The 25,076-nt window shown below is 39.9% G+C and overlaps 2 protein-coding genes across 2 annotated transcripts; one reads left to right on the top strand and one right to left on the bottom strand.

The window, feature by feature from the left end:
* The first annotated feature begins 1,616 nt into the window (after window positions 1-1,616).
* LOC106931510 (digestive cysteine proteinase 2) lies at window positions 1,617-10,497 on the top strand. Its single transcript, XM_015009667.2, has 11 exons — window positions 1,617-1,775; window positions 2,187-2,246; window positions 2,329-2,421; window positions 3,784-3,956; window positions 4,534-4,795; window positions 4,878-5,073; window positions 5,451-5,644; window positions 5,729-5,820; window positions 8,757-8,918; window positions 9,112-9,301; window positions 9,383-10,497. The coding sequence occupies exons 1-11, from the start codon at window positions 1,730-1,732 to the stop codon at window positions 9,568-9,570; spliced, it is 1,656 nt and encodes a 551-aa protein (XP_014865153.2). The 5' UTR covers window positions 1,617-1,729; the 3' UTR covers window positions 9,571-10,497.
* Window positions 10,348-24,785, bottom strand: LOC106931509 (solute carrier family 22 member 13). The gene is made up of 9 exons (XM_088010112.1): window positions 23,731-24,785; window positions 21,649-21,752; window positions 19,426-19,580; window positions 18,464-18,861; window positions 17,586-17,692; window positions 17,294-17,505; window positions 16,654-16,762; window positions 16,356-16,568; window positions 10,348-14,183 (listed from the first exon to the last, which is right to left on the bottom strand). The coding sequence occupies exons 1-9, from the start codon at window positions 24,061-24,063 to the stop codon at window positions 14,111-14,113; spliced, it is 1,704 nt and encodes a 567-aa protein (XP_087866238.1). The 5' UTR covers window positions 24,064-24,785; the 3' UTR covers window positions 10,348-14,110.
* Window positions 24,786-25,076: the final 291 nt, after the last annotated feature.

The following is a 25,076-nucleotide window of genomic DNA, read 5'->3' as shown; positions in this document are numbered from 1 at the left end:
GTTCTAACGCCACAGCGTCCCGACTGCAGGCTGCTGCTGTTCACTTACATCAGAGAATCTAGAGTTTCAATATCTGTGCCAGAATAACCCTGGACTCATGAGGAACATATTTCCAGTTATGTGTAGTCCTGTCCTGTGATATACTGACATCTAGTGTTGATATTGCATTATGGATTTGTCTCGATGCACACATAGTGAACACAAGTAGAGTTTTAAAAGACACATCAAACTTATTATTGTTTTTTCCCCCTCAGTCTATGTTTATTTGTTGTTAACAGTGATTACAGTCATAAGACTATTATAAACATTCCTCATATAAAACAAATGGTACAATGCCCATTAAGGCTAATTTCTGTTATATTTCACAAATAGTGGGAAATTATGCAACTGGGGAAGCAAATAATTTCAAGAAAAATAAAGATGCAGAATTAAAATGCTTATGTTTGTGATAGAATGTATCTTTGTATTTTATTTCCAGTTTCATTAACCATTTGAGTTTTTTCCTTGGAATATTTACAAATTTATTTAAATCAGTTTTTTTTACTTTTATTCTGTTATAAGAGAACAAAATGTATTAACAGTAATGCTTTTAAATTTGAGACTTTATTTAAGTTTTTGCAATGGCCTTGAGTGCATGTTTGAAAAAACAAAACTACTCCAATTTTGCTTTGTTGGAAGAGTATTTTAACAAAAACTATAGTTGTTGTCTTGCTGGAAGCCTCTAACAGCTTTTCTTTCAAAATCACCCTTTCATTGGCTCCCTAGATCTTCTGGGGAAAAAAAAAGCATTTCCGCATCATGTGTAACCATGAGGATGGCGTATGTTAGTTTTAGGTGAATGGTCAAGTCTTGTTAGGTTTGCAGTGGTAAAAGGTACTCTATTTTTTGGACACTTTAAAATATTCAGTTTAACTATTGTTTTTTTTTTTAAAGATAAGGATTTTAACTGTGTCTTCATTTCTTTCTAAAAAATATGTCTGTTTTACAGAACAGCTCAATTTACACAGATCAAATTTCGTACATGAGGACTCTATTAAAGCAGCATCAAAAGGCATTAGTTTACACTGGGTTTCATTTAAGGGCATCACAGTGATTGGTGTTACTAATACTTTTGAGACTTAAATATTCTAAATGGAGTCGGAATGTTATCCCTGTAAATGTGAGGGTACTCTCTGGGTGCTCTGGCTTCCCATAGTCCAAAACCATGACCAGATGACCGCTGGATATAGACACCAGCAAACAAATGACTATACAGATACAAGTTGATTGTATAACACATTTAGATTGCAGACAGTTGGACAAACAACAGGCATCAGTAATGTTACAGTGACACAACAGTCAGGAAAACGTCTCAGATCCTTTCCCAACCTTCCCTCTAAAGCTATGCCAACTTTCAGAACAACAACACAAAAAACTGCACCTTTGGTCGGTTAAAAATGTGCAAAGAACAGCAATAAGTTACTCAACTTACCCTGGAGATCACCTTAGGTCATATGACCCATGTCACATGACGCTTAAAACACTAGAACCCGCCTCTGATATCTCATTGGTCAACGCCATTCCTCTCTGTGATTTGATTGGTCGAGACGGGACGTTGATGGCTTTGTGTTCATTTATTGAGTGTTTTGGGAGATACTGGGTAGCATTTGGAGTCATGTGTTGTCGCTTTACTTTACTGTAGTCTGGCTCCTTTTTTCCCCCCGTATTTGTTAAACCTGGTTCAGACAAAATGCGGCCTTTGTACATTGCCGTTATTCTTTTTTGGGCTGCCAGCGGTAAGAGACGACGCTATTTTCCCGTAGCGTGTTTTCAGTCAGTGAAGGTTGCATGAAAACCGTTAAAGGCGCTAGCATGAGGTGTTATTGCTGCATAGTAGCAACTGTTGAAACACGTTCCTACCCACTAGCTGATAGCTAGTAATAATGATAATTTGTGTTTTAGTTACTTTTTATGCTGTTAAACTGTAATTCGTACCACAAAGCTTGACGTGTTGTTATATATCAGATATTTTGGGTAATAGGCTGAGTTGAAACACTGTTATTAACGAGGGGTGTCTATATTCTCTGTTTTATACGGCGGAAAATTGCTATTTTGATAAATTGCTTGTGTTTAACTTCAAAAATTACATGTCAAATCCATGACATTCATTATTTTATTTTTTTTTTTGGGGGGGGGATTATTTGTAGCCACACATGCAAAAGCTGTGCCTTCTCTTCCTGACTTCGGAGACGCTTATCACGTCAAAGGTAAGCTGGATAATGGCAGGTTTTAGTCCTGATGACAGGGATCTGCATCCTTACACTTTAAGGTTTCTCATTGCCATTGCAGGTGTGATCTCTTTGCCCTATGCTGAGATTTTGGAGCCATTTGAGGGCTGGTTTGACCTCGCAGCAAAGTCCAGCCGTATAGACTATTATCATGGTAAGAGAACTACTCAACCTTAGGCAGAAGGCTCTTACAGCTGATTCTGTTTTAAAGGAATAGATGGACTGAATGGATCCGAACCTGATATCCTGTTGTGTCAGTGAAAAGAAGCCAGATTGCAGCATCATCAAATGTGAACAGGAAGTTAAACAGAAAATGAGAACTTGATCGGCTAACTCATGTGACACACATCACTGTAGGGTATTTTTATTGAACCTGAGTTCAGATTTTTATTTTTCAGACATATAAAATATAATGACTAAGCATTTTTTTAAGTGTACTTCACAGTCCAAAAATATGCACACTCTTAATTTTTTCAGATTTTTTTTGTCTCACTACAACCACAACCTTCAGTCAGTTTTATTGGCATTTTATGTAATTAAAATTAAACTCTAAAGGATTGCATTTTCAAACCCTTGTAGTGGACATTATGTTTTGGACTGTGGCTCTTTTGTTGTAAAAATCAATATGTATATCAATATCTATGTCCTTTTCGGCACCTAAATGTGATGGATAATCTGTGGTCAGATCTGAAAAGTGAGATTTCTGGTCAATATATCTGAGCTTGAGCTACTTTGCAAAAAGAGGAATTGACAAATGTGACTTTTGAAATGCAAAACTGAGGGAGAAATAACCCAAAATCTTTAGTTGCATCAAAAATGGCTTCACAAAGAGTTGACTTTGGGGAATATAAACGTACACCTCACTTTTCAGGAAAAAGAAAGTATCTGTTTACGTTACAATTTTGCACAACCTTCTGCTTAGGCCAGTTGTGATAACAAATTTTCCTGGACGATAAATTGCCCCAGAAATGATTGCGATAAATGATAATCTTTTTGTTTTGAGACCATTTTCAAGTAATATATTAATGACGGCATAATAATTCAAGGTTGCCCTCTCAAAGGTCAATAATAGTTTAATTTAGTAAAGAATACTTAACACTGGAAGTGGAAGATATTTTAAATATCTAAAATAAAAGGTGGCAACCAAAACAATAAGTAAAATGGATTGTAACGTCTCTGTAAACAAACATCCCTTCAAAATACATAAATCATCAGACCAGAAATGATCAAGCTCATTTTAATTGATCCTGCCACTAATTGATTAATTGATTACAGAGAAGGTTTACTTGTGTTTTGCTCAATCAGATGTAACTCTAAAAACAAAGCGATGTTTTTGACTGTAACGTGAAGAAGTATAAAAGCCTCTTTCCCAACTGAAATGTGAGCTGTAAAATTGCAGCAGGTGGTCAGAAAATGAGGAAGCTAACTCGATCCGTAATGTAAACGCAGACCACCGGTGTCGGTTTTGTGGTTTCTGTGTCGCTCTAAGCTTCCCTCTGTGGCTCCCTCTCACCAGGCCAGGTCTCCACTTACCAGCTGGGGGCTCAGCAGGAGTTTGGCGTTTCCTACAAAATCACTCCTGAGACCACAGAGGTGGAGCAAAACGTCATGAAGTGCTTTCAGGTGAACGGCACGAAGGACGAAGCGGTCAAGCCGCAAGCGTCGCTACCGGATGTGCAGGGCTTCCAGGTGCGTCTGCGTACTTCACACTGACCCTAATGACGACATTTCAGGTTATCAGTTGGATCACATTCAAAACTTTTCTTCTCCTTAAGTTAAACTAGCATTAAAATTTGCCAGTGATATAGATGATTAGAACTGTGTAAGCAGCAGCAATGCTAGGGCCTCTAAAACGATGAAGAAACTAGCATTATTGTAGATATAGGATGGTTCTTATGGATGATTTTGTATATTTTTTGTAAAGCTTTGACACTTCTAAACTATGATATAAACTGCAAAACAGATTTGAATATCTGAAAACATTAATATTTTAACCATTATATATTAGCCTGCAGTCTGCTGCTTAACTGTATGTTGCTTTAAGTTTGGTGACAACAGTTTTAAAATATCACTACTGTAATAAGAATAACAAGTGGCGCCGCTTTAGTTTACACACCCTGACTGTCCTCGTTTTCACAACCAACAACATGTTCAAACAGCAGAACATACTGAGGTTGCCTTTGTAGAAAGTTATCGGCGATAGCAAAAATGCTAATCATCCGCTTAGCTTAACATTTCATTCCCACCCTGCCATTTTCCTCTGTAGTTCTTGAGGATGGAGTATTACGGCGGCTCGCTGTGCGAAGTCTGGCAGAACGTGACCACCGTGGGCTACAAGAAGAACACCTACACGCTGTGGGTGACGAACGCAGAGAAAAACGCAGACGGACAGAAAAGCACTTCCATACCCCTTCACTACGAGATGATGGGATACAACACTCTGCTGGGGTCCCATTATGACAAGTACCTGGTGGACTACAAAGAGTTCAGCACCCATTTTGACCGTGTAGTTTTCTCTCTGCCTGAAGGTTTGAGCTGGCGGGTTTAGCGGGAACCTTTTAGAATCATCGGACGACGATAGCAGTTACGTTTTCTTTCTTTTCCATCCAGGGATGACTTGCGGGGGATTCCCAGGTCCAGGGGTAGAGCACCACCTACTGGCTAACCCGATGAAGGAACTCATCCACACCTCAGCTTCAGGCCACTCTCAGAAGATGTTTGGTCATTTCAAGGAGAAGTTCCAGCGTCAGTATGGCGACGACATGGAGCACGAGAAGAGAGAGCATGCTTTTCTTCACAACCTCAGGTTAAACAGGGAGTCCACGCAGCCTATAAATGTCTTAAATTCATGCATCAAATATTAAGGCCCTAAATTGTAAGTTAGTCTTAAATACATTAATCACAGGTCTTACATTTTGTAGTGGCAGGACTGTTCAAACTTGTATATTCTCATATTGGTAGTATTTTTTTTCTCTGTCAAGCAAAAGTTTGAGTCGCATGTAGACATCTTCATTGCTTTGTGACATGAGGTAGATGTAGAGAAGATATCAAGATAGATGAAAGACAGCTAAATAGATGCGAAAAGTTAGAGTTAGATACAAAAAGGTCTTACCCTGACAAATACAGATTTTTAACCGTTTATGGTGCGAAAAGGTCTCCAGTAATGTTTCCTTGTTGCTGTAGGTATGTCCACTCTAAGAACAGAGCTGGCCTGTCCTTCTCCCTGGCTCTGAACTCGCTGTCGGACCGCACCATGTCGGAGCTAGCAACCATGAGGGGGAGAAAACGAAGCAAGACCCCAAACAAGGGTCTCCCCTTCCCATCCAAGATGTACGAAGGGGTGAAAGTACCCGAGTCTCTGGACTGGAGGCTGTACGGTACGTCTGAGGCACTAATCTTTTTCCCTAAAGTCAGATTTTTGTCAGCACTTTACTTGTTGCTCATCCTGTGACCGTTTTCAGGTGCTGTGACTCCAGTGAAGGACCAAGCCATCTGCGGCTCCTGCTGGAGCTTTGCCACCACTGGAGCAGTAGAGGGCGCCCTCTTCCTAAAGGTGAGGGCTGCAGAATTAAGATGCAGCTTTTAGCATGGCAAGTGACCCCATTCCAGTGTTTTCCACTGATGGGCTAATTTCCTATTCTCTTTGAGGATGCAGATGTTCAGCTCTACGCCTCATCTATTCATGATGCACTTAATTCTGGTGAAGAGAAAAAACTGGCATCACTTTGATCATTAACTGCATTAAGGGCAAATAAGAATAATAATAATAAAAAAGATACATTTCATATAGGAAGCTAAACTGATCAAGTTATCTGGATCCTTAGTGACATACAGACTCATTCAACAAATTAATTTATTTCAGAAACTCTTATCACTAACGTATTATATAGACCAATTACACACAGATGGATGTTTGAAAGCCTTTATTTTTGTTAATATTGCTTATTTTCCACTTACAGCTAATAAAAACATGACATTTAACATTAGAATATTACATCAAACCTATAACGAAATGCAGCTTTAATGCAAAGTATGTTTAGTGCCAGCTTTAAAGGCTGTCAATTTTCATAAGATACCTTTGATCGGACAAATAAATCCCATCATCTAATTTATCGAATTAGATTCTGTAGGCAGACCCATTAAAGATAAATGGAGATTTTGCCACAAATCTCCATTTATCTTACTGGCATTTTATGTCATAAAGAAACTCAGTAGTGTATAAAAAGATCTATTGTTTTCTAAATTTTTTAGGAATAAAAATCTAAAAAGTGTCCTGTACAAACACATTTTGGCGTCTCCAAATAAAATCGTTGAATCAACAACATGAATCTATTAGTGTGGTGAAAACCTGGTGGTGGCAGCATCATGCCTTTCATTATGGGCAGGGAAGTTTGTCAGAAGTCACATCAAATGCGCTGGATAAAGATCCGACACATGCAGTCATAACAGATCAGTTTAGATCATGTGCTAGAATGGCCTAGTCAAAGTCCAGACCTAACTCCATCTGGGAATCTGTGCTCCGTAAAATCTTATCAGCTCTATTTGCTTAAATAATATATTCAAACTTGCCTCAAATTTTCTTTAGTTTTCATTAAAACTAATTGAGTAATATTAAATTGTGCAATTTTAGTGAGCAAAACTTAAATTAACATTTTTTTAAATTAAATACAACGTTGTAATTTAAAGTCTTCCAAAGCTTGAAAATGATGTCTTGTCAAATTTTTCGATTTGAAATTTTTGGAAACTCCTCTTTTCCTCCTACTTTACAATCCTGCTCTACTTTGTGAAATGAAATATAAAGTTTTGGTGTTTTCGTTGCTCTTGTCAATCATCTTAAACTGATTAAATGAAGAATGATTTAAGCAGCAGTCAGACCTGACGGTCGGCTTGAACCGTCGGCTCCCGTCACAGAGAAAGCCAAAGCTCAAAGGCATTCCTTCTCCTGTGTCGCCTAGCAACCGATCCAAACATGGGAGCAGTTTATTATGGGATCTGATGGCACCCTGTCGAAGTGAGCAAATTCTTTGACTCCGTCTGGCACGCACGCCGCTCTCCATCACGTCTCGTGGCCCGGGTCCAGTAGAGGAGAAAATGGTTTGCAAGTAATCAAACCTGCTGAACTTTTTTTTTTTTTTTTTTTTTCTTTTTTTTTCAAATTTTGAATGTATTTTATTAGAATTTAATTTAGTTGTTGTTTGTTGGATTTCATTCAGGGGTAATTGGAGTAAAAATGTGCAGGAATACAAATGCACACCACATTTTCCAGATTTTATTTCCAGTTGTTTTCATCAGACTAATCTGTATGAGCTCTGCGTAGGAGCCTGTGTGCGCTTTTCTTTTCTTTAGTCAAGGTCATAAATTACCGACCGGAACATGCTAAAGTCGTTCTGCCGTGTAGTTTCATAGTTCTCCCGTCTATCAGACGTGTCGGGAACAGAGGGAGGCGACAGATGTCGAGATCGATCAGGCAGCTTCTTAGAGTCGGTGCTGTTTAATTGTTCTGCAGCGGTGGCAGGAACGCAATGTTCCGGCTCGGAGGGAGAGCCGTGTGTGTGTGTGTGTTTTCGCCAGGGCCCCAGTGCTCTGGCTTTGTACATCTGCCAGGATGTGGCGCTCCCCTCCCACAGTGGGACGGTGACCTGTGCAGAGCGGTGACCCCGGTCCTCACCGGCAGCTTCACAAACACAGCCGGCTTCACTTCCAGACCGTCTCACAGCATCGCTCTGCAGATCTGTGGAGGGACAGCTGGTCCAAGAACAGTTCTGTCTGTTTGAGGACGGTTTCACTTTGTCTAGAGAAGTTTGTGAATCGGTTGTTAAACACGTGTTCAGGGTTGCTGGATATCTTTAAAAACTCTGTGAGAAGTTATTTCCACTTTGTCTGATTGTTTGTATGAGTTTTTAAAAGTTAGTGCTGAGACGGTTGTTTTCCTGGATAAAATTTACAGAACCGTTTGAAGAACTGATGATAAGAAAGGAGGAACTTGTAAAGAATGTGATATTTCCTAGAAGTTATCCCTCCTTCTTTGTTTCTTTCCTTCTGTATTTCCTTCCATTTTTCCTTAGCAGTCTGTACTGATTAAACAGTAATAAACTTATGGGGTAACTTTTGTATTTATCTTTTGTAGATGAATATAAAGTTAATTTTTACATCTGGGAATGTCAATTTGGAAAAAAGATGGAAATCTGAAATGAAAAGATGTTTATGTCTGTAAATAAATGGGTAAATCTCACCTGTGCAATGCAGTAATGTAAAGTGTTCAGCAGCCAGAACGATGCAGCTGTAAGCTACTTTTTTTACTCTTTGAATCAAAAATGTTCTACTAGAATATCATCAAGCTGAAGAGAATGTGTGGCTTAATGTTCTCTCTCTATTGACAGAATCAACAATAAATGGGTGTTTTTAATTTTTAGCATAATCCCTTTTTTTGCCCCCCCCAAACCGTAGCAGTGAGAACAGGTTGCTGACCTTTGACCCCTGTTCTTCCAGACGGGCTCCCTGCAAGTCCTGTCCCAGCAGATGCTGGTGGACTGCTCCTGGGGCTTCGGCAACAACGGCTGCGACGGCGGGGAGGAGTGGCGGGCGTACGAGTGGATCATGAAACACGGAGGCATCGCCACCACGGAAACCTACGGCGCCTACATGGGAATGGTGAGACGAACTTCATCACAACTCTGAGGTTTTTAACAGCTGTGGAGGTGTTTCATATCGCCGAAAAACCTCAAACACATTCAGAGGCGTTATAAGAAAAAAAAACACCGGATGACTCATTTTCCACTCTGAGGTCAGTCATATTTTCTTCTTCCAAAGTTAGCTTCATTTTTTTCTTTCCCTTGCTGAACAGAACGGATTCTGCCATCTGAACTCGTCGCAGCTCACCGCTCACGTCAAAAGCTACACCAACGTCACGTCGGGCGACGCGGACGCCCTCAGGGTGGCCCTCTTCAAGAATGGCCCGACCGCCGTCAGCATCGACGCCTCGCACCGATCGTTCGTCTTCTACAGCCATGGCGTTTACTACGAACCGGCTTGTGGTGAGCTTTACGTCTCTCCGGACGCTCCGGACGTCTCTGTTCCCGTCTGCAAGCTAACGTTCCACTCCGTTGTCGATTCAGGAAACACCCCGGACGACTTGGACCACGCCGTGCTCGCGGTGGGATACGGCACGTTGAACGGGGAGCCGTACTGGCTGGTTAAGAACTCTTGGTCCACGTACTGGGGCAACGACGGCTACATCCTGATGTCTACGAAGGACAACAACTGCGGAGTCACTACAGACGCTACATACGTCACTCTGGCCTAGATACTTCCTGTTTGTTGTTGATGTTTACGCTGTTGTCAGTGCCTGGGTCTGAATGACACTTTGTTTGGTGTGAGAGTCTAAGCAGCCTGAAAGTATTCAGGGGCGCACCGATCCACTTTTTTCATTTCCAATCACAATATCTGAGGTTTAGTATCGTCAGATACAGTAAAACAGTGCTGAATTAACGTAAAACTTTTTAAAAAAAAAAAAACACAGACTGAATTACAAATTTATTTGATGACTTTGCACCAGTACAGCACACTTAAAGACACCAATAGCTTTACAAATCTTTTTTTGTTCAGTCAGTGTAATTCGGAGTATAGCAGGTAATGTAAACTGACAGACAGCAGGTTGCTGTCTTGGTCAAACATCCATCCATCCATCCATCCATCCATCCATCCATTCATTCATTTCCTGTACACCCTTGTCCCTAGTGGAGTCCAGAGGGGTGCTGGTGCCTATCTCCAGCTATTGTTCCGGGCGAGAGGCGAGGTCACCCTGGACAGTCTGTCGCAGGGCAACACAGAGTCAAACAGGACAAACAACCATGCACACACACACTCACACCTAGGGAGGATTTAGAGAGACCAATTAACCTGACAGTCACCTCACAGAACCTTCTTGCTGCAAGGCAACAGCTCTACCAACTGCACCACTGTTCAGCAATGATTCATGATCTAGAATTTTATTTCAATATCAGAACCAATACAGATAATATCGGATCGGTGCATTTCTAAATATACTGTTTTGCAAAAGTTGCACAAATAATATGTCGTCTTTCTTCTTGTTTGTTTCAAACAAGTTTATTGCTGGAGGCACCAAGGCACTACGCCTTCATTTCAGTTATACAAAATACATTTCATGACACATTTCCACTTGATCGTTACATATTTGACAAAATCGTGACAATAAAAACGCTGAAACTTCCCCGCTTGCAGTGACATCTCTGCTTCATCTCGGGCTCTAAGGCGTTCTTTCTTCACTTCATTCAGCTGAATGTCAAAACTTTCCACATTCACTAGGCCTGCAGACGTATTCCCACAAACATTTGGTAAAATCACAAGCTTGAAAATACTGAAAATAGATTTCATGAAATAGAGCAGCGTTCTGCAACCTTTGCAACCCAAAGTGCCGTTCTGACCTGCAGGTCACCTAAATAAAACGTGTTTAGAGCCATATATGTTACACAACCTTTTGGTAAAAAAGGAAACTTATCATTTCTGAGACATATCCGCCTTATAACCTCAATTTAACTTCAGTTTTTAAGTTTTGAAATAAAGAAAATCAAAAATCTTCAATAAAAACAAAATGGATTAACTTTCCTCTATGCGATGTTATTTGTGGAAAATATTTTGGATATTAATCTACAAAAAATATACTTTCAAATGTCATTCTTTTGTGGAAATTCAATGTAATTTTTCCATGAGATGAGGAAAACAGCTAAATCCTTCGTGTGTTATAGCTATTAGACACATGCATTTTTTATTTATCATAGCTACAAATTCCCATTAATTATATCTGAAAACTCTGAAAACTTCCCATCTTTTCAGAATATTTATTTATACTATTTTCTCTACTGACCCGGCCCATTACCTCATCAATAAATATGAAAACATTACCACATTACAGATTAATATTTTCATATTTATTGATGCTGTGATGGACCCGGTCAGCAGAGAAAATAGTTGCCTATATAAATTACAAAAAGAAGTTGTAAAAACTTTTATTTTCACTGCCAATGGTATCGCTATAAACGCCTCAAAATATTATGATGACATTCAAAGGAATATTGCTCCAGCCTAATGTTTATATTCACAAGGGTTATGTGGTTCTTTATCATTTTATCCAAAGTTGTTGTGGGAGTTTCTAGAGAGCCGCAGGTTGCAGACCCCTGAAACAAACCAACTTGCTTTCACTTCATAATTATCTTCTACTTTGTGTTGGTCTATCGCAGAAAATCCCAATAACATCCACTAAGATTTGTGGTCGAGTTTTAAGAAAATATGAACAATATCAAGATATATGCAAGAATCTTTATAAACTTTTTTTTAAGCAGTAGACAATGATTGTTTTAAAAACATTCTTTTGCAGCAGAAATCTGCAGTAAACATTTTTTTCAACCATTTCATCTATAAATGCAACTACAGCCCTTAAACCTACTTGTAACTGTTATCAATAGATCATACAATGCATCAGAGTATAGATTGATTCACACGTGATTATATTTCACTCATCGAAAACAGCACGTCTACAAAAAATACTAAAGTCGAGCACCTTGATTCATGCTGATCTGTTACATCCCATGATTTCAATACAAAACTAAGTATAAACGTCATACAAAGGCTACACAGCGCATGATAAAAGGAACTAGTGCATGCAAACTAATCTCGGCTGCAGCTACTTGGAAAAACAGCAATCATGCTTCACATTACAACTCAAGAGACATGATACACTTTGGAAAAAGTGTTTTGTATGACATGTGAAAATGCTTAAGAACCATGTCCAGGATTTACAGTCATTTCAGTTCAGTGAAGTTTAAATGCATCAGATTTAAACAAACTAAAGGCCTTAAAGATGGGAAGATGGAAACTCATATGAATGACATATGGTAAAGACAGATGGAATCAATGCGTAGCAAAACGAAAGCAGACCTTTCAAAGCAACTTGAAGGGTTTAGAGGTGCAGTCATCATCTGCAGGACCCAACGCCTTTATAGTTGGTGTACTGCTCTAACCATGAGAGTGTGTGGAATATTCCAATGTTAAAAGCAGATATATGCGATATATCGGCATTAACAAAAGTATTGGCTGATTACGGTCACTTTTTATCGTATTGTTTCCATAAGTAAAACTATGGCGATGTTAACAACTAATGCTCATTTCCGTTTTATTGCTTCTTATGTTTCATTATCGGCAGGTTATGTTTGGTCATGTGATGAAGCAAAGGATTGTGGGGAGTTTAGCTGAAGCGGAGAAGCAACGTCAACATGATGGTCATCTTATAATATCAAAAAGGTAGAGAAATATATATAATATCGGTAAATATCATTTATCGGCCAGAACAACTATATTAATATTGGACGGTGCATCCTGAGTGAAAAGCCGTCCGCAAAATGACTTTCTGAACAATCAATCATTCTACGGCAACAAAGATGGAACAATTTAACGTAGCTGCAGCTCTTCCAAGAAATGCCTGTCTGAAGTCAGGCATGACAACATTTAAAACCTCCATAGCTACCAACCCTAACACCTATATTTCTTTACCCAAGCGTTGCCATTTTGTGCCAGTATGCTAAAAATCACTGCGCATTAGTTTATTTCACTTATTCATTTAGTAATTTGATTAATAATTCAGGTAATTACAAAATGTTCAAATAGTTTTAGGGACAGTTTATCATAAGGTAGAGTATGATCCCCTGATCAAACCAAAATAAAAGTTGACCTACTGAAATTTATTATTTTTAAGATTCATAGATGTCAATTCAGTTCAAAAATACATTATTGATTCCAAAGGGACACCTGGTGGGTATGGATGATATATTAAGCCCCTTCATGCTCCTTTTTGTACACATAACAGTTGACACGGGTACAAAATGCCACACCTATAAATTTGCAGAGTTGCATCGATAAAGACTCAGGATTTCTGGAACAGTCTCATTTGAACATAAAAGAGTTAATATAACTCTTAACTAGTTAACTAGTTAATGAAACTGTGTCACGCAACACGATAACAATCGAAAGCGATGCACCAAACCTGGACATGTTGACAAAATGAATATCTGTGATCTTGGGTGAACTGAAGCAAATTGATCCGTTGAAGAAAATAAATCTTCGTAGAGCCAGAAATGCTAGGATATTGTATATGTAAATCATATAAATAAGTAATGAGAACTGTTAAATGTGTTGTTCATCTGAGGTTGTACTTTCCCAATTGCTGAACCACTTAACTCGATGTCCTTATACATAAAACCCTAGAGCTGAAAGGTACTTCTGCTTTTTAACGAGACTCTACAGAGTTCATCAGGCTTGTAAACTGCATTAGTGTTGGACTGGCAGTTTTATATAGACCTTTATAAAGGCATATAAATATGCAAAAATTGTCTGCAAACTCCTAAGGTGAGTTGCTTTCTTACTTTCTCACATCTACAGGATGTTCTACATGAGTTCGCTTTGTAAAACTGGGTTAAAGGTACAAACTGGACGACGGATATACAAAAGTGTGAACTGCAGCTATTCCTGACTGCTGGTTCTCACCTGCGTCAGCTTAAACAGTGAGGTTTTCATTGGCCTTGGCAGGAGCGCTGAATGCCTTCTTTGTGTGTGTTTGTGTGTGAACACCTTGTGCTGATTTGGTGTGTGTGAAGCACGTCTGGCTCTCTTGGATAGAGCTCATAATCACATCATGACTTGCAGTTGCATAGAAGATGATTGAGTGTGTTAGATGTCGGAGCTTTGAGGCACGTTTCACTGCCTCAAAGCAGTGAAACGTTTGGTTGACAGAATCGGCTCATCTCTGCTGCACACACTCGAGTTCTGGCTCGCTAGATGTTGCAGCTGCTCTCTGGTGGATCGAAGTCTTCGTACGGCTCAAGGTTTTCCAAAATAGGAGCCATCCTGCCAAAGATTAAAAAAAATACAAACGTAAAGATTTCTAACAGTACCTTGAATCATGTAAATTGAACTTTCATTGGGATTTTATTTGATATATCTAAACGAAGCTAGCCTGGTAAAAAACACTGAAGAAGACAAGAAATTAATTGTGCAATTTATTTATTTCAAGGTCAGTTTAATTAACATAATTTTTTTAATGATTTAAAAATAAATTTTTTACTACTGTTTTTTAATTACTTATTTCATATTATTTCAGCAACCAGAACTGATTTTTGGTTACATTTTGATTTTAAATGTAATGGTTATGTATCAACAGTTAGCCCACCCTACTCATAAACATCTGTGAAAAATTATTTAATTATTAAAACAATGTGATTTATGTTGGTGCTCTTATTTTGAAATATAACCGGATGTAGCAGGCGGGAGGAGACCGGCTAACACAATCTGCCTGCCGTTAGATTATCTAAGTGCTTCTCTAACTTTGGTTCTGCCCAAAAGTTCTAAAAAAAAGCCTGCCGTATCAAATGTGATACAAAAGATAACTCATAAAATAAATGATATGGCAAAAAAAAAAAAAAATGTAGATTTTGCTTCAAGGCTTCATGAAGATCCTAGTTCTAAAAACTTTTTTTTTTAATTCCAGCTCTCCAGAGGAAGCTGTGGAGACATGGGAGCTCAGTCCTGAGGACATAGTATCGCTGTGTGGTGGAGATCGATCTCTGCACCTGCATCATGGCAGCTGATAGGATGACTCTTTAGAGGGCAGTTAAAGCTGCACTGGGTACTGAAATTACCTGAAACTGAGCAGAAATTGTCTCTTAGACTTCACTGATGTAAATTCAGCATTTGAAGAGCCTCACCAGGCCGCTGCAGGACGACAACAGCCTCCTTAAGCCGTTGGGTTTCTTCTGCAGCTTTGTTAGATGTCTCATCACATAGGGTACCACATTTTGTCAAATTCTGGTATTTCTAAATTAATCATAGACAATATATCTCTTTCAAAATATCTTTTATGAAGCTTATTTAAAATAGCGCTACTCTGTTTTGGTATCTTACATGGGCTGATATTGAGATCCTTTCTTTCAAATTAAGCCCAGATTTTTTCAAACAGCCGATTAGAGTTTCCCTTTAGGCGGTCATTGGACAATTATGTTTGAGACATGCATTGTCTCATCCAGCATTTTCTGGACAAGCAATTTCAGAGCATGGTTTTTGTTGACTGATTTCCTTGCCTTCTTTTTTTTGTTTGTTTTTTGAGGACTTTCTTAAGTTTATATTTTTCTTAAACCATGAGCAACATCCTTTGCAGATGCTAGGGAACTTGGTTCAGCTACGTGGTTTTTTAAAACACTCCACAAGTTACTGGGTCATATACAGCGAAAAGAAAGATCAACTCTTTCAATTTGCAATTAACTTTTTTAGTTAGCCTGTGAAAAATCTTTGAAACACTATTGTTGTTCTCTGGGGTCACAGAGGCAAACTGTCCTTGAAGTGGACTCCAGACTTTATCAAAATAGTATTGCTGCATGGATTCAGTAATCTCTGGAAGGCAGCGTACAGTAGATTTTTTAAAAGCCAAATTAATCAAACTTTCAATTAATCCAAGTACAGAGGTTTTAACTCTTTTTTCCTCTGCAATACCTGCCTTGATAATCAAATACTGCTTTTTAAATGCATATTTCTCTTCCACCAACATTCCTCTTCTGTTGTGGAAGAGGAATGTCTAACCACATTCACCTGGTTAGACGTTTCAGAATCTGAGTCAGAGTCTGAATCCAAGCTGCTTTCCACGACTGAATAATAACTTGTTTGCCAAAAAGGCATCCAAACAGGTTCCCAAGCCTCGTCATTCGTTGTGTCACCGCCAGCACCTGGATCATCTGAATAGACTCTCCAATGCTGTTGTGAAAGTTTTTTCTCTAAAATAATTGGCAAACATTCCACTGGCACCCATTCTTCAGAAAAATCCTCTGGGTTTCATTTGTCAAAAACACTGGACTGCTCTCTGGTGTCCCTAACTCAGAAGGAGTATCAGAGAAATCCTTTTCAGTGGGAAAAGGCCAAGATCGAGAATAGAATCGAGCAGAATTGCGTTGGAAGGCGATGGCTAGGCTAACACGCAGCAGTGCAACAGGTTTTATTTACAGGGACTAGATCTTTATCTAGCCGCAGTACCTGATGTCCCAGTTCTCTACGTCCTCCAGCGTGTCTGGCAGAGGTCGGTCAGCAGTTTCAGGCAGCGCCAAGGCGAGAATTGCTCCCAGAAGCGGGGAAGTGCCGAAGATGATGAGCGGCGTGACGGGGTTGTGGTTATGCAGCATGTTTATAATGGGCGCCAATACGCCCCCCATCCTCGCAAACATGCTGGACACGCCTATTCCTGTTTGCCTGCAGGTACACCAAGTGAAGAAGCTGCAAGACTGCATGTCTGAGGAAGCCTTAAACTGCTTGGCAGAAAACGTAGAAGTCCTACCTTACCACAGTAGGGAAAATCTCAGCAGTGTACACATAGATGACAGCAAATGAGGCCGTAATACCAAACTTCCCAACCATAGCAAGTCCAGTCAGGACATTGGGATGATCTGCAGACAAAGAAAAATATCGACATTTTAGAGAGCAGAGTTTATATGTATTTGTAGCTGATGGATGGGATTGTTGGCCGGATGGACCGATGGATGAGATTAGTAATTGGTTGGACAAACAGGATTGTTGGTTGGTTGGTTAGATCAACCATTGTTTGGTTGATTGGACAGGTGGACGGACGGATGTATGGAAAGACTAATGATAGATGGTTGGTTGGACAAATGGACTGAAAGGTGAATGAATTAGTTGGAGAGATGAATGAATAAAATTGCTTTGTTGGACAGATAGTCAGACTGACTTGCTAGTTGGATGGACAAATTAATTTGTGGGATGGATGGATTCATCTTTCCACGTTCTTTCTTTTTTTTTTTTTTTTTACATATTTATCTATATTTGGAAGATAATTAAGTCAAACTCCAAACTTTTCCAGACTACGTAGGAACCCCTTGAGAGTTAGTTGCAAGATCTTGCAAAGCGCATTAAGAGATTCCCTGAAACTGCAACCAATCCCTGGTCTCCATCTTCCATACCTGCAGGGACGGCGAGCATCAACAAGCAGGCAAGACCACCAATCGCCAGGAAGCCACTCTGGGAGAGGCGTCGGCTGAAGGGCAGGACGACCAGGACCAGGGAGCGAGCTGGGATCTCAACCAATCCAAACACAAACTGGGTCAGGTAGAGGTCCGTCCCCAACCGAGACACACCCAGAGACAGCCCATAGTACACTAGGACGTTCACAAACCTGTGATTGCAAACACAGAGGAATCAAGAAAGATCTAGAAATAACGTTGAGGAATACTGGAGAAGGCCGACAGAACATACCAGATGTAGAACAAAATGATGGTTCTCTTTCTCATCTGTGGTGTACGGATTAGATCCATAGCTGAGTGACTTCGCTTTGAGCCGCCTAAAAACTCCCACTTTTCAGCCTGATGTGTAAATGAACACGACACACAAGCAAATAAAAAACTTGTTGGTACAAAATCACTTCAGCACATAAGTTTTACCATACGAATTTTACACAAACAAGCAGGAGTAGTCTGCAGCTGGAAGCAAAGCAAAGCACTCAATACAAATGGATGAAGATCCTCTGCAGTCGAGGAAATGCAACGTTCTACAATCACTAAGTAAATTATCTAACCTTAATGCAACTCTGAGTGTTTTACACTTAATGAACGTTGAACATAAAAGACCCACAAACGAACAACATGTTAAGTCCTCAGCACTAAAAGGCCAGTCCAAACATCATCAGAGAAAAAATATAGTATCTGGTGTTGTCCAAGCCTTTCAGACTTGGACTGGTCCTCTTCCACTGTGTGTGTTTACATCCAATTTCTGTAAAAAAAAAGTTTTTAAAAATGCATTTTCTTCGGTTGACCTTGAGTCTGTGGACGGATGGATTTGTTGGACAAGTGGACTGAGTAATGGATGGTATTTTGGAGGGATGGACTGGAGGGCAGAGCAGCAGCAGCTGGATTAGTTGAACAGACAGATGAAACTGTGAATTATGGGAAATTCCCCTACATTTTGGACTGGCATCCTTTTACTTTACACTATCTGGCTGGATGGAAGGATGGACTGGTTGGTTGTATGTGTAGATGGATGACCCGATGAATGGTCAAACGGTTGGACTGGTCAACTGAACCAACAGACTAATACATTTACGGACAGATGGACGGACGAATGAGACGAACACACACCTGGACAGCGGGAGGTAAGACCCGGCCGTTAACTAGCGCTGCTTTGCGGAGGAGTGCGATGGCTTCCTCTCTCCTGTCGTTGGCCAGTAGCCACCGGGCAGACTGGGGCAGAACCCTGATGGAGGACACAGCAGATATAAGGGGAGGGGAGGAACTCAGCGCCACACAGAGGCCATTCATTGTATAGCATGAACACGCATAAATCCAATTTTCCGGTTGAACCTCCCACCGTATGTAGAAGATCAGCAGGAAGCCTGGGGCTGATATAGCGAGCTGCAGCTTTCTCCAGTCTCGTATCAGATAGGCCACCCCTGCAAGCAGCATGTATCCCAGGCCAAAGGTGTAGTCCGTGATGATGCCTGCCAGCATGCGTCTCTTGGTACACGTCCACTCAGTACCTGGCGTAGGGAGATTGAGGAGGTTTTGGGAGAGAAGAGGACAAGAGAGGAAAGGAGGAACCACAGGTAAGGGGATTGTCTGAGGGTTGGAGTTGTGAGGTGAAGGATAAAGTGTCAAGGGTTACAAAGAAAACAATTTATATTTTCTAATAAAAAAAACAACATGCAAGTGGAAGTTGAAATCAATAAAACCTAAATATTAGTTTTCTGTAATGCATCAAGCAGAAAAACCTGAGTTCATATTTAATTGCTGTAGGAGAGAAAAAAATAGTAAGAAAAAATATTTTATGTCACGAAGGAAATATGGTTCCCCATTGAACCTTGTTTGTTCTAACTCCAGTTTTTACTCTATAGCTCAAACTCTAACTGTAGATTTGGGCAAGTTTAGACAAGCAGCTGTTTTCTGGTACAGACTAATGTTAACACACATCCACCTTAAGAGAATAGAAATATTGGCAATGTCTCACATCTATGGCAGGGAAACAGAAGGTCGGAGGTTATAACTTAAATGTTCATAGTTCACCTTGTCTTGTTCGTCTTTGAGTGTGATCGTTTAGTTCATACCAAGAACAAAAGCGTTGATAATGACTCCAGATATCGTGGTCCCAACTGCGAAGCGTAGAATCACGTAGACTGGGAAGTTGGGCGCAAAAGCCACAGCGACTCCAAACACAGTCTGCAGCGCGATGGACAGCAGCAGGACCAAACGTCGGCCGTACCTTTCACAAAGAGACCACTCTAAGATAGTGACGATCTGTCACATAAAACCCCAAGATAACTGAAGGTGTAGTTTTTAGGGTTCATGTTAAATTTTCAGCCCTCATAACATAATTTAAATGTTGAACCAGAGACATCTTCCAAAATAAGGCAGCCTAACCAAAACATGTCTCTATAAAAGATAGCCTACAACACATTCTTGATTGCAGATGTTCAGCACGTGAATGTCTTCTGGTAACGCGCCTTCCACTGTGTCATAATATTTACATTTCCAAAGGTTTTTTCTATTGCTTCATATTGATACTGTAAGTGACTTGTAAAGTGGCTTCTAATTTTATGTTTGGGATTTACCTCCTGAAGTTTTCCGAGTTGCCTTCCTATCTATTCACCTTTTCTCCATGTTTGCAATTATCTTGTTTAAAGCATAAAAGTTTTTCTCATTTCTTATTTTTGATGACTTGTATTTCAGTATGAAACTGGCCATTACGGGCAGCTTGGTATCTTATCATTCTCTGTGGCCTGACCTCCTGGCCCCTAATCTTGACAGCTTGCTCCATTAAATCTTCTTTATTATAACAGGAGTTTCATTCCACATCAGCATTTTCATTCTTGACTCACAAAATGGTCACTGTGGTTTCTTGCTGTGGTTGTTTTGTTATTTTTCCTTTGCACTTAATGAACAACCCAAGGTTTACGAACAAGCAGCAAGCTTCCATCCTAAAGGTAAAGCTTTACGGCAGGGATTAGCTAAACTATAGCTGGGATTGGTTCAGACATTGTTCTATGCAGAACATCTTCATTCTCACGTTGCTCAGTTTTTTTCACAAAAGTGTTTTTATTAAATATGTTATAAATTTACAATTCATAAACCCAACACAACATTAAGTATTACATTAGCATACTAAATATTTAGCCCCAAAACAAATATTTAGTAAGCAAACTAAACATTTAATTTGAAGCAAAGTGTTTAATTGGCTAGAAAACTAACTAATTAATTAGTAAGTTTGTAAACAGCTAGCTAGCTCAGACCTAACCGAATATTTTGCTAGCCCAGAGCTAAATATTTTTGTTTGTGGCTAAATAGTTAGCTTGCTCACTAAATATTTATGAGGCAAAATATTTGGCTTGTTAGCTAAATGACAACCTAAATATGTTATTTCAGCACATCTCACTAATTATTAGCCAATGATGTTTAGCTTGTTAGCTAAATATTTAGTTTGGTAGCTAAATATTTAGCATGTCCTATGTTATTTAATTTAGCTCAGTAATTGGCTAAACTTGTTACTTAACTTACTAACTAAGTATTTAGCTGCACAGCTAAACATTTTGTTTAGATCCAGATAAAAAGCCTAAGTGTCAGTGCTGCTGTCTGTAGCTGCCTAATGTCAATGCAGAACAGGATTCCCTGTAAGAAGAGTTGGACCCCAGAGCTGAACTTTTAAGTTGCATTCAGGGACAATTAGTACACCGGATTGTATAAATCCTCAACTATCAAGGCTGATTGATTAATAACATCAGTCATTTTCAGGTGGTTCTATTGAATAATTTATCCAGGATTTGGCTTTATCAGATTGTTTTAATTCCCTGAAAATAATTAAACTAGAGCTCTGACAGTTCTATACTAGCAACTCTTTCTAGGTCTAAGACCTAATAAATCAAAGAAACAACACTGCTGATTAAAGTAAATATATATATATATTTTTTTTGTTTGTTTCTCTTGATCGAGGCGTGTTGAACTGTGCCTTTAAATGCGAGGCACCTGCTTTTACACTCTCCTGAATTATGTTTTGTTTTTGTTGGAGAAGGACACTACCATTTCTGAGAATATGTCATACGCCTGAAACAAATTCCACCTCACAGCAGAGGAGTTTGAGTCAAACCTCTTTGTGTATTTTTAACTCTTGAACTAACTCGCCGCGGTTTGTCAGCTGCCCTACTTACACAAAACAACCACATGCCAGCAGGACTCCTCCAGCGCGCCCGCCCCTTTAACCACGCTTTGATGCCAAAGATCAGCCTGGATCGGCCGAGTCTGGCGTCTCGTCTCAGAGTCCGAGATTCGAGCCTTACCTGTCAGCCATGGCTCCGAACAGCACAGACCCCACCAACAGGCCGAACATGTAGATGGACGATCCGAGGCTGTTCAGTCCAGCTTTGCTGCACACCAGGTCCCACTGGGAGGAGAAGAAAGGAAATAGTTAAAAGTTGTTACTGAATCCTATTTGTTCTGTCATTTACAGATGGGTTTCTCCAGGTGGGATGCAGGTTTTACTTGTTTGACATTTTCACCTCGTACCATATACTAGCTTCATACTGAAGTCAAGGTGCTAAAACAAATGTTTGGTTTTTATTTTTAATCAAGCCTCTTTCTTTTTAACGTATTGAGCTTTTCTGCATCCATGATTTTTCAAATTTTACGCAGAAAGACGAGACACGCAGAAACAGATTAAAAAGCATCTGAAAGGAGATAGAAGATGTCGCACAAGGAATGAAAAATGTAAATGTGTCAAAAGTTAGAGCCAAAAGCATATACTGTGTAGAAAACACCAGTTAGGTTTTTAAAATAAAAAAAATAAAAAAATAAAAAACCAAGCAGGAGAGCCAAAACAACCACAATGTGCTAAATGTTACCAACTATTTGTAGCAGACCCGTATGGAAGCAAAAAAAACAACAACCACAAATCATATCTGTGTGGTTTGTGGTTGTTTGGTCTCTGTCAGGAAGTCTGCTGCACGATGTGTGTAAATGTGTGCGTCAGAATCACACACAATAGTGTTTTTTTCTCCTCCTATATACTTGCTCATATTATGGTTCACTCTTTAATTAGATCTATAATAAATGCTTTGCAGTGGCGGTTTTCGGTGCGGCTCACAGCCCAGAGGGCTGCTCCATTAGCACGTCTATCAGCTGCTTTAGGAACAAGATTCCTATTGGTTATTTGCAAACCCGTTCCATAGGGAGTTGATAATCCCTCTGGAGGTGAACGATGCAAAGACTTATTCACAACCCTCAGGTCGCTCAACAACAACGTCTGCGCAACATAAATGTCATCATCTGCTGGTACGCTCCGGAGTTTAACATAACTGGAGACAAACAATGGAACTGAGCCGCGACTCTAATTGGGTGCGTTTATGTTTGTGTTATTCAAAATGTTTACTATTACTAAAAAAAAGAACTAGTTTCAGCTAACAAATAAATGTTGTAGGATATTTCGGCCCCCATGAAATCCTTTTTAATATTTTCCAAACTCCACTTTTTCCATTCTAATTTTTCTGAATTCCTCTTTTTTCCATTTTATCCATTCTTATCAACCCCAAAAGTATGAAGTATGAGGTGAGAATAAAAAAATTACAAATCAATATCTAAAGGCCAACATTTACTGTTATTCTGTTTCACAAATATAACAGACCGCTGTGGTTCAACAGAACATTTGTTTTATAAGGTGTTAAAATGTGTTATTCCCTTCTAACAGCTAGCCTTCCCTTCCCGCCAATATCAGTTAATTCTGTGAAACTCCGTGGTTTATAGTGGGTTCCATTTTGTTTGCTAAATACCGAGATCGCAGCCGCTGTTTTCGCATCGTGGAACTCATGAGACCCTAAAAGTGGAAATGGACTCATACCAACACAAACTCTTTTGGGACCAATTTATGTTGACTAAACAACTCATATCCGCTGTCACCGGTGGCCATGCTAACTAGCCTGAGCATCAGGAAGAAGCTGTGGAGTAGCAACTAGAGAGCAAGATGAGAGGGGAAGAGGCAGTGTATACAACCATGATTGACAGTGCTAGGACCCTCCTCCTGACTCTGATTGGTTGTTGCTAGCTAGCAGAAGCACTTGATTTTTTTCATAGTTTATCTGTCTTATACAATACTGTCACAACATAATGGCAGTTTCAATAAATAAGCTATGTACATTTTTTTATTTTATTTATTTATTTTATTTTATACAAAAGTTTTGGACTTAGCTGCTGCAGAAGGTTTGTGTTGATGGGCCCCTCTGGGATCATCCAGGACACCAGTCACGCAGGAACCGCCACTGCTTATTAGGCAGTGTGGTCTATTTTATTACAAATATATTTTTAAACAAAACTTATGAATTTATTCTTGAGCTGAGCTCTTATTTCCACATCCCATCATCCTCCGGTACCTCGGTGACAGTGGTGCTGTGGAAAACCTCCGTGCTGTAGACCCAGCCGTGGCCGCACGGGACGCGCTCCGTCCGGTTGCCCTGCAGCCGCAGCATCACCTCCGAGGAGAAGCAGGAGTCCGAGAGGCTGACGTTCTCTGCGGGGAGCGAAGTCTGATTCCCCGCTCCTGAGCTGGAGCTTTCCCGGCAGCGGTAGGGCGGCGTGGCCCCGGTGAAGATGCTCACCATCATGTGGAAGGCGAGAAGGATCTGAGGCAAACAAATCCAGATGTACAAGATCTTCTGATATTTGCCAAAGCCGCCGATGGCAGCGAGGATCTGGTCGAAATTCATAGGGTAATTTATGGGGATCTACAGGTCAACGTGAAAGAGTGGCTCCTCTGCAGCACCAGGCAGTGAATCAGACCAGGACGTAAACAAGGTGTATCTTCTCCTCCATGTGCAGCAGAAGAAAAAGAACAACAACAAACAAACAACTATCTGAATCAGTTCCAGTCAGATCATCTTCCCCCCTCCACGCCTCCACCAGCGAGGCGCTTGCGCTTTCTAAACGCCGAGTTCTCCTGATCCACGCGTGAAAACCAAACACCTTTCATCAAAGTTTTTTTCTCTCTTTCCGCATCACATAATGGAAGGAGGAGCGCGTGCAGGTTCACCAGCCGGGGGCGCGGGAAACCGGATGCAATTAACGGTCCACAATGATTGGCGCTGTTGTTTTAAGAAGTAAGAGAAGACGCGCATCCCTCAGAAGCCCCCCAGACGCGCCTGTGTGCTTCTGGTTTCCCACTCGAAGCGGAATTTGGGGAGAAAAACGCGCATGAATGGCAGCGGAGGTGGCGTGACGTATGCGCTGCTTACTGTACAGAGCAGTTCCATGTATGCAAAACACGCTCCATATGTGTGGATTTTAAAGGCACATTTATTACATAATATTCAATATGTTGGTTTTCTGAATTATGATGCACAGGACGCATCCTAATTCATAATTTAATAGCGCAACTACCGTTTTGTAAGCATCTTATTTGCATAAATTGGTCGTGGAGCACGTGCCTTCGGCTCACACCAGCTCTCTGCTGCCATCTACTGTCTGATCAGGTGGTGGAAGATTTAACATAAATTTGGTGTGTTTTTGTTAAATGTATGGAGGATCGAAACTGACATAATTAAAAACAAGAGGAAAAATATAAAAAGAACAAATGTGAACATTTTAAATCAATTAATTTTCAAAAAATAAATCTTTTAAATGAATTTAAAAAATATTTTTATTAAGAAATTAATTTAAAAAATAAAAAGACATAAATACATCTATAAGTAAAAAAGAAAATTTAAAAATGCATTTAAAACCA

The sequence above is a fragment of the Poecilia mexicana genome, unplaced genomic scaffold (genome assembly GCF_051168715.1).
Source record: "Poecilia mexicana isolate PSO_F unplaced genomic scaffold, ASM5116871v1 scaffold_11, whole genome shotgun sequence".
NCBI lineage: Eukaryota > Metazoa > Chordata > Actinopteri > Cyprinodontiformes > Poeciliidae > Poecilia > Poecilia mexicana.
This window is presented reverse-complemented; position numbering and strand designations above follow the sequence as displayed.